Here is a 10000-nt window from a genome sequence, read left to right as displayed (position 1 = left end):
CAATATACACTATGTTTGCACTTACTAAATTTTGCAGTGTATGAAAATACCTTTGTTGTTTTATCATTGTCAATCATTATTATTATGTATTATATATTATATGCATTATTATAGAATATAAAATACATGATATGTGATATGATATGTTATTATACCATATGCTGTTAGATAATACGATATTCTATATTGACACACCAGATACTGAAGAATATATTTCTGTTCTTAAAGGGGAGGCTTGAGGCCAGACAGAGGGCGGAGCTTAGCGACCTGAGGAAGAGGCTTGAGGAGGCCAAGGAGGCGGAGCTCCAGGGGCTGAGGGAGGAGCTCCAAGAGGCCCAGGAGCAGCAGTACCTGATGAGCCAGAGGCTGCAGGAGGCCGAGGGGGAGAAAGAGGGCCTCCTCGCGGAGCTGCGTGAGAAGGACATGCAGGTGAGTGGAGAGGGCCTCCTCGCGGAGCTGCATGAGTTGCACACACAATCGTTAAGGCCTTTGTGCGCTTCAAGCCAGTACAAGTGCCTCTGGCAGTCAGGAAAATGGAAATAGAACATGGATAATTGTTTTACTTCGGTTAGGCAGAGAAATATTCATTCCAAGGCCGTGTGAGAGCATTGTTCAAGCAACCAGAGCTTGTTGCCGCTCTGCCGATGTGCGGCAAGTGAGAAAAAAATGTCGGGCATGCGAATTTGCACGTGTGTGTGTGTGTGTGTGTGTGTGTGTGTATTATTGCGTGTATATGTGTGTGTGTATAATGCATATGTAAGGATGCTGTAATGTGTGTGTGTTGTCCTGCGTTGACAGGCGGAGGAGCTGAAGAGGAGTATGGAGGGTGCATCTGGTCAACAGCTGAACGCCGTCACACAACAGCTACAGGCACTCTACAAAACAGCTGTACAAATACGCCAGCAGAGGGAGCAGGTAATACATACACACACACACACACACACACACACACACACACACACACACATCTCACACATCTCACACACACACACACACACACACACACACACACACACACACACACACACACACACACACACACGTAAGCTACTTGACACCGTAACTTCCGTAAATCAATTAAGTTATTCTACTACTACTCTACACACATTCTAAGTTACTGTGCGTGTGCGTGTGTGTGTGTGTGTGTGTGTGTGTGTGTGTGTGTGTGTGTGTGTGTGTGTGTGTGTGTCAGGATGCTGAGTTGCTGAGGAGGTCCAGGCAGCAGGCGTGTGAGTTGGAGGGAGATCTCCAGAAGGCTGAGGCGGAGACGACCTTACTGCACACACTACTGAAGGACGGGGTAAACACACACACACACACACACACACACACACACACACACACACACACACACACACACACACACACACACACACACACACACACACACACACACACACACACACACTCACAAACCTTGCATTCCTATTCTTTTGACACTCTCATTGAAAGGCAGCCATATTAATGCAGGCACTATTCACTATTCACAAGCACTATTCATAAAAAAAAACATTGCGCGTAACAGCAGATCGCATTTTCATCCCTTTTTGTGTTAACAAACAAGAAGTAACGTGTACTCCAGAAGGTGTCCTTTTCCATCTGAAAACACAACTGAGTTATGCCGTCATGGAATGAAATAACTGCCGTCTGCATGACAATCAACAGCTAATGCAGCCAGGCATACACTGTGCGACCCCGATTTTGACACGTGTGTGTGTGTGTGTGTGTGTGTGTGTGTGTGTGTGTGTGTGTGTGTGTGTGTGTGTGTGTGTGTGCTGCAGCAGCCTGTGGACAGTAAGGCCAAAGCAGGCCCAGCGAGCAGCTACAGTTACCAGCCAGACGAGCTGGAGAACTTGGCCAGAGCAGTCCGGAGACTCACAGAACAGCTGAACCAGGCTTCAACAGGTACGCACATACAGTACATAAGCACGCACACACACACACACACACACACACACACACACACACACACACACACACACACACACACACACACACACACACACACACACACACACACACACACACACACAGCAGTAAGAATGCAGATAGAACAGCTGAATCAGGCTGCAACAAATGCACCACCTGGACACACAGTCCTCGTGCGTAAGCTCCAAAGAAGAAAATGGCGTCCACATTACATCTGGGCTGGATGTTCTGGAAAGGTTCTGGACAACCGCCCAATCAGCCAACGGGGTAGGGATGAGGGCGGGGGAACATCCCTTTCAAATTTCAACAGATTTCAGCCACCGGTAATCGTCATGGCCAGATGTTAGTGATTGGGTAAAATAATATGTGCAGTCCAAACGTCAACGGAGTTCACCCTCTGTATACCTCTGTATGAATGAAATTACCGGTAGTATAAGGGTATGAAAAGAGACCAATTATAAACTAAATGACGTTTGTGCTGAAATCCAGATGCATCATTCAGGAGAATACACTAAAAATGTAAAAAGTATGACAAAAGAAAGCTTTTTTTTTCTATGTGACCCTGCAGATACTGTATAGTAGTAGTAGTAGTAGTAGTAGTAGTAGTAGTAGCAGTAGTAGTAGTAGTAGTAGTAGTAGTAGTAGTAGTAGTAGTAGAGTAGAGTAGAGTATTGCGGGCAGTGGTGGCTCAGGTGGTAGAGGAGCCGTTCGGCAACCCCAAGGTTGCAAGTTCGAGCCCCGCTCGGCCTGACCCCGTCGTTGTGTCCTTGAGCAAGATACTTAACCCCAAGTTGCTCCTGGTGGCAGGGTGGTACCCTGCGTGGCAGCCACAGCCACCCGTGTGTGAATGTGAGGCATACAATGTAAAGCGCTTTGAGTGATCGAAGGAGTGGAAAGGCGCTATATAAATGCAGTCCATTTACCATGTAGAGTAACTTAATTGATCCCCGGGGGGAAATTAAGGTGCCAAGTAGCCTACATAAATACAAATCACGCCCACATGGACATGGATTCAAGACACATGTAACACAGAATATGAACTACGTGTGTGTGTGTGTGTGTGTGTGTGTGTGTGTGTGTGTGTGTGTGTGTGTGTGTGTGTGTGTGTGTGTGTGTGTGTGTGTGTGCGTGCGTGCGTGCGTGCGTGCGTGTGTGGTGTGTGTGTGTGTAGGTGTATATATACAGTGTGTGTTTGTACGTAATGCTCTCCACAATTTGTTAGCAGGAGCCTGCAGTGAAGGGTGAGTTTGGAATGCTGAAGAAGAGTGTTGAGTGTGTGTTTGGAGTGTGTGTGAAGTGCTACCATTAGCATGGAGTGGCCTGAAATGTTGAGATCACAATGTATATTTAGGAAGGTTGTTTGGGTGTATTCTGTTGGAATAGTGAGGGTGGAACAGTGGGGGTGCATTTGGAATGCTGGTGTGAATTCTGAGAGTGTGTTTTGGAATTCCATGGTGTATTCTAATGCCTTGCTGTAATATGTAATGAAATGTTGTGGTGTATTTAGAATGCTGGGGGGTGAGTTTAATTGGAATGTAATTGAGTGTAATTGGAATGCTGGGATGAGTGTTTTTGGAATGTTCTCTGGGGTGAGTTCTGAGTATGTGTTCGGAATGCTATGCTGTGCTCTACTCTAAGAGTTTGTTTGGAATGTTGGGGTGAGCTCTAAAGCCAGGCTCAAACTACACGACTAGCGATTGTGTGTCCGATTTTGGCGTCGGGGTGCACTGCACACTAGAAGAGAATTGCAACTGTCAATCTTGTTGCTGCTCACAACCACAGATACAATGCCCGACGTTCTATTTCCAGTTGCAAATATCAAACACTGTTTGATTTCTACGATTTGCGATCGGCGACTCTTTGAGCTGCCCAAGTTCTATCTTAGAACATCGCACATGACGACGAAATCTTTCCCGACAATCGCTTGTGATGGTCCTGGGGGGTAACGTTCCACCGATTGTGGTAAGGGGGGTTTTCAGCCGAGAATCGGCGCGGTAGTCGTGTAGTTTGAGCCAGGCTTAAGAATGGGGTGAGTTTTAGAAGTGTGTTTGGAATGTTGTGTGCTCTGGAATGCTGGGGTGAGTTCTAAAGGGGGATTCATACTTGTCGTGACTGGCGCTACCCTCCTTCATACTTCACTCGCGACCTCACTCGCGACCTCACTCGCGCCGTCACGTGACCCAAAATGACGTCACACGCCGTGGCGCGAGCTGCCGTGTCGCGACGTTGTGCACCCCAGAATTTTTGTAACTTGTCGTGCGCCACCAGCGACCATACAGGTAGGCAGACAAAGCAGGAGTTGCGAAGAGAGTCTACAACTACTGTAGGCTACTACAGAATGGATCCTGCATCATTTTGAGGATAATAAAATGTCCTAGAGAGTTATTTTATCTTCTCTCTTAAATGTTGTTCAGTGAAACAATTGTTTACTTTGTTCAGAAGCACGTTGTGTTCGGCGATCTATTTATAAATTCTGCCGCCAGAACAATGCTTTCACATGGTCTTGGAATGATCTGGCAATGTAGGCTACAACAAAAAATATATGTTTCAATGTGGTAAGTCACAAGTCAGACGTTCAGTAGCCCTACAGCAGCCGTGTTTGGCTTTCTATTTTATACATCTGTAGAACTCACGCTGCGAGTTGCGAAAGATACTGCCGTTTCTCTCATGAACAGCAGAGGGCACTTCCGACAATGCGAGCGAAGGCGCTTTTGAAGTATGAATAGTCTGTCGCAAGTGATGACGTCATTAATGGTTCTCGCGCCACACGCGCCAAAGTGCGCACGTGAAGTATGCAGAGCCCTTAAGACTGAGTTTACAATGCTGGGGTGAGTTCTAGGCGTGTGCTTTGAGGATGGCCTGGACCTTGCTAGACGGCAAGGATACAGTCCAACTTGCTTTTGAATGGAAATAGCTCATAATGTAACAAGTAGAACATTCACTGTAGTGTGTGTGTGTGTGTGTGTGTGTGTGTGTGTGTGTGTGTGTGTGTGTGTGTGTGTGTGTGTGTGTGTGTGTGTGTGTGTGTGTGTGTGTGTGTGTGTGTGTGTGTGTGTGTGTGTGTGTGTGTGTGTGTGTGTGTGTGTGTGTGTAGATAAGAGTGTGAGCGTTGAGAAGCTGATGGATGAGATGGTATCTCTCAGGGACACTCTGAAGCAGGGCAGCAATATCTCCAGTCCAAAATGTAGCGGCCACAGGAACTCCCAGCGCTACTACATCCCCGCAGGACACAGCGTAAGTACCTCACACACACACACACACACACACACACACACACACACACACACACACACACACACACACACACACACACACACACACACACACACACACACACACACACACACACACAAACAATATTATAATAATCACAGAACTACCGGTGTGTTTTTCAAAGTTGCATTAAATCAACCGTGGGTCTTACACTTTTAAATAATAGCCTTGCTTATATCCAACACACCTGTTCGATTAGAGAGGTGTGCAAAAGCACCTTTGTTGTGTTGTGAGGAGAAAATTTGACAGCAGGATATATATGATACTTATGTGTGTGTGTGTGTGTGTGTGTGTGTGTGTGTGTGTGTGTGTGTGTGTGTGTGTGTACAGGCAGCCAGTTTGGCATCTCAGGGCACGCAGGACTCAGGGTTGGGCTCTCAGCTCCCCTCCTCCCCTCCCAGAAAACCCCGCCCACAACACAGGCCACGCCCCCACAAGAACCATCCCAAAGGAGACGGATACTGGCTCTACTCCCTCCATCCTCCAAGCAGAGGTACAAAATTCACACACACACGCTCAAACCCAGACGTACATCGGAGCCCGCATTTCCATCTATACTGTATATGTTTCCTCATGTTGTTGGTCTTCCATCACATACTTTAAGTGCAGGTGTGTGCGTGTGCGTGTATGCGTGTGCGTGTGCGCGTGCGCGTGCGTGTGTGTGTGTGTGTGTGTGTGTGCGTGTGTGTGTGTGTTTGTGTTTTTACTGCTAGTTGCCAGTGACAGTACAGGTGAAAGTGATCCAGAGAGCGGGGCCCCCTGGTGGTTTTTCCCTGCTGGTGCGCTCCTCTACACCTCCCTGCCGGCCCAGCAGCCCCCACCACCACCAGCACCACCCAGCCCCCACTGCAACCTACCCTCACACCAGCGCATGGTGAGATACCTACCAAACACACACAGGGGCGGTACTAGGCATAGGCGAACTAGGCGCTTGCCTTGGCCCTAGGGAAATGAGTAGGTTCACTGGTTCGTTTGTTGTCTGACTCTCAATAGTCCTCCTTCTGGCCCTGCCGCGGGCTGGGTTACTACGCCGGCGACCCGGGTTCAATTCCGGACCGGGTCATTTGCCGATCCTCTCTCTCCCCACTCATTTCCTGTCTCTCCTCCACTGTCCTGTCAAAAATAAAGGTTTGCAAAGCCCTGAAAAAAATATATTTTTAAAGAATAGTCTTCCTTCTGTTCTGTCCTACTTCCTTCTGCCTTGCACCTCTGTATCGCCCCTCCTATCTCTCTCTTGAGGGAAGCAAATGAGGAATTGAGAAAGGATGGAATACCACACGCAGTATCTCGCCCCCTTCCTCTGTCCTCATCCTCTCACCTTTTCATGTGTTTCATGATTTCCTGGATGACGTCGTTAAGCACAGGGGCCCGAGACCTGGAGGAAGGATTATGATGTGACCATGAACCAGTTCATTAACATTTGGAGGCCAATACCAGCCACTGGTTCATGAATCAGTTCATTGATACATTAACCACTGGCTCATTGTGGTGGTTCAGTGGTTTATGTAATGAACCAGTGAACATTAATTTAATACGTTTATGTAATTACTTAATTTAATTTAATTGGTTCATTGCTTTAATGGGTCATTAATTCGCTGGTTCATGGTTCATTGATCCACTGTTTCATTGGTTCACAGGAGTCATTGAACCAATTAAATAAACCAATGAAATTAATTTCCATTGCTTCATTGACCACGAGACACTGGTTCATGAATCAGTTAAAGGAGCACTTTTGCCAATTTTAGTATGCTGTTGTATTGCTCACACTATCCTTGACTTGTCAGTACCCGGTGATGCTGCATTTTTCGGCTCAGCCCTTTCGAAGATCTGAGCTATTCTAATGGGGGCAGATTTTGTGAACGTTTTTAAGAATTCTTAACAAAGGCCTACTCCAAATATTTTCCCAAAAGGTATCACTGTTTGCTAGTTGTGTGCTGATGTTGCATAACCTTTTGGTTGTTATTGGGATTAAATCGAGATGTTTTTTTTTAAAATGTAAACAAACACCTGCCCCCATTACAATGACCAGGATGTCAGAAAAGGCTGAAGAAAAAAAATCTCAGGTACTGACAAGTCCAGGGTAGTGTGAGCATTGCAACTGCATGTTGAAATTAGCTGAACTTTTCCTTTAATTGAGTCATAACACCGAAAGTACATGAATGTAGTTCATTGAATTGGCTCAGTGGTTCATTGATTCCCTGATTTATGGGTTCGTGAATCAACCAGCCACTGAGTCATAGACCAATTCAATGGTTCATTTCTCCATAGGTTACTGATTCACGTGTTAATTGATTTTTAAACCAGTGGTGGTGAACTAGCAATGAGTCATTGATTAGGTGTTCCATTGACATAGTAATGGTTCGATCAATTCATTGGTTCTGTGGTTCAGGAATTAAATGTAACTCGTCTGCACACACAAACTGTTCATACTGTTCAAACTCAGCTGTTCATAGATACACTGAGCGCCACAGCGCCCCTAGTCCTGTTGACCGGTCTTACCACACCTTCTAAGAATAGCTTTGAACTGATCGCAGCGGCTTAATAGCCCTGATTATACTGTGGGCCAAACCCCCTGGTGATTAAGCCTTGCCCATGGAAGCTGTAATGCTGGACCGGGTGAGGCCAATACCGGGTCAAAACTTCAACCGCCAGGGTCCCTGAGGAGGCCCGAAGCTGTGGTAGTTACTAGACGTCACAATGAATTTACCACGGCTACTATTCTACAGTGAATTTACAGTATACTGTAGCACTAGCAGTAATGCTAATTGCTAGCCAGCGAGTCACTTAGTCCAATAACAAGATTCAAGATCATCCGTGGCGAGAGAGGGAGAAGCTTCAGCAGAAATTGCTCCAGTAGCCTCATCAGTATGGTCAGTCCATGGTGTGGGTGAGGGTAGAGTATGCATTTGTGGGAAATTAGTATATGCAGTTGACTTAATTAACTTTGCAAGAGAAGTGTTCACTTGGGCACTTGCTATTGAAATTAGAATAACGCAAATATTGACTGCAAGTAATGCAAATATTGACTGTTGCCCTCAACTATCGCATAGTGGATCAGTGCTCTAGTCCAGTGTTTCCCAACCAGGGGTATGTGTACCACAAGGAGTACACGAGCATACTGCAGGGGATACATGTATAATGTACAGTACAATAATAATTATGAATGTATGGAACACATTCACATTGGGATAGTGGGCGATATTTGGAGGGTCGGGGCTTAGGGGATACACGAGACAAAAAAAGGGTGGGAAACACTGCTCTAGTCCAGTGGTTTTCAAATTGGGGGCTGGGGACCCCTGGGGGGCTGCGAAGGGGTGCTAGGGGGGCCGCGGCAAGTTGGCAGGAAAAGTATAGCACACTTTTCATTTGAAGTAGACGGCATTCTTGTAGAAAATACTAAAAGTGGGCTTGCCTTTGGGACCAGAGCATAGCAGTTGTTGTAAAAATAACATAATCTAACTTAGCTAATCAACACTGAAGAGTACCTGTCAGAAGCCTTAATTGGCAACACCTGTTCTGGTTGACCCACTAGGCCCAGCAACTAACTAATTAGGTGCTGTTTCCACGTAGCTGGATATTTTTACATGTGGATATTTTTCCTCCTGGTTGCATTGGTTTTGCATTGGTTTTGGCCTTTCGTTTCCATGTAGCAGATATTTAAAATCCAGGTATAAAAAGCAGGAGAAAAAAATATCCTATTTAGTGGGCTGAAATACATTTGTTACAATGGAGGATTTATTTTTATCCACATGTTGCGTTTACACCTAAACAGGAGAAAAATACCCTGCAAAAAAAATATCCTGCTACGTGGAAACAACACCACGTAGCAGGATATTTTTTTAGCAGGGTATTTTTTTCTCCTGTTGCATGCTACGTGGAAAAAGCTCCAGAGTCCTCACAGCAAGCAGTGGTTGCCATTGAATATTCTACAGCAGAGTTCTAAAATTCAAAAAACTGACAGTTACTCTTCAGTGTTCCATGCCTCTCTTAATTAGCCACACCTGTTCTGGTGCTGGGTACTGATAGTTAATGTTGTGCAGTAAAATAAAAACTAATAAACCAAAATAAACCAAAAATAATCTTAACGATATTCCCATTAGTTAAGAGCGGCATTATAATAATCTAGTGCATCTCTGAACATTACTACTATTATTGTCAAGTTATTATTGAATATATCCCAGTGGTATGGGGCACTGACTAACAGACCTAGACTATGATTGGGAAAGGGGATGCAAAGAAAAATACTGTGGCATGACCCATGTAAGGGGGGCCTTGGCTGGAATATACCGGTATGTGGGGGGCCTTGTAATGGTAAAGTTTGGGAACCCTTGCTCTAGTCTATTCTGACACTTGATTTCATGGTCTTGCTTCATGACTTGTACTTAAGCACTGCTGATGGCCCACAGGCTGTGCAGACTATTCTCACAATACAGCATAGAGGCAATTTATGTTGTGTGACATTTGCGTTACATTTTTGCTTTTGCTTGTCATGTGACAAGGGTCACACAGGCAAAACACAAGTAAATTCAAGTTCTGATCCAAAGAATGCGTAGACCTAGCCTGTCAGTAAAGAAATGGTGTGTGTGTGTGTGTGTGTGTGTGTGTGTGTGTGTGTGTGTGTGTGTGTGTGTGTGTGTGTGTGTGTGTGTGTGTGTGTGTGTGTGTGTGTGTGTGTGTGTGTGTGTGTGTGTGTGTGTGTGTGTGTGTGTGTGTTGCAGGAGCGAGATCTGCGTGAGGCGAAGCGTGACCTGAGAGAGCAGAGGGGGCTGGAGCGGGAGAGCAAAGAGCTGCAGAGGGA

The 10000-nt window shown here is 45.8% G+C and overlaps 1 protein-coding gene across 3 annotated transcripts in view; it reads left to right on the top strand.

Annotated features, from left to right (window-relative positions):
- cntrl (centriolin) overlaps positions 1-10000 on the top strand; it is a 52547-nt gene that overhangs the window by 26454 nt on the left and 16093 nt on the right. For 2 of the 3 annotated variants that reach the window (XM_063195540.1, XM_063195539.1), the window contains exons 19-26: positions 229-429; positions 799-915; positions 1193-1300; positions 1782-1905; positions 5024-5163; positions 5533-5695; positions 5916-6076; positions 9921-10000. The exon at positions 9921-10000 is cut by the window's right edge and continues 36 nt beyond it. In XM_063195540.1, the coding sequence (XP_063051610.1) occupies positions 229-429; positions 799-915; positions 1193-1300; positions 1782-1905; positions 5024-5163; positions 5533-5695; positions 5916-6076; positions 9921-10000 (1094 nt within the window). The remainder of the gene's footprint in view (positions 1-228; positions 430-798; positions 916-1192; positions 1301-1781; positions 1906-5023; positions 5164-5532; positions 5696-5915; positions 6077-9920) is intronic. The other variant, XM_063195541.1, reaches the window with a different exon arrangement.

Source organism: Engraulis encrasicolus, chromosome 3 (assembly GCF_034702125.1).
Source record: "Engraulis encrasicolus isolate BLACKSEA-1 chromosome 3, IST_EnEncr_1.0, whole genome shotgun sequence".
Taxonomy (NCBI): domain Eukaryota; kingdom Metazoa; phylum Chordata; class Actinopteri; order Clupeiformes; family Engraulidae; genus Engraulis; species Engraulis encrasicolus.
This window is presented reverse-complemented; position numbering and strand designations above follow the sequence as displayed.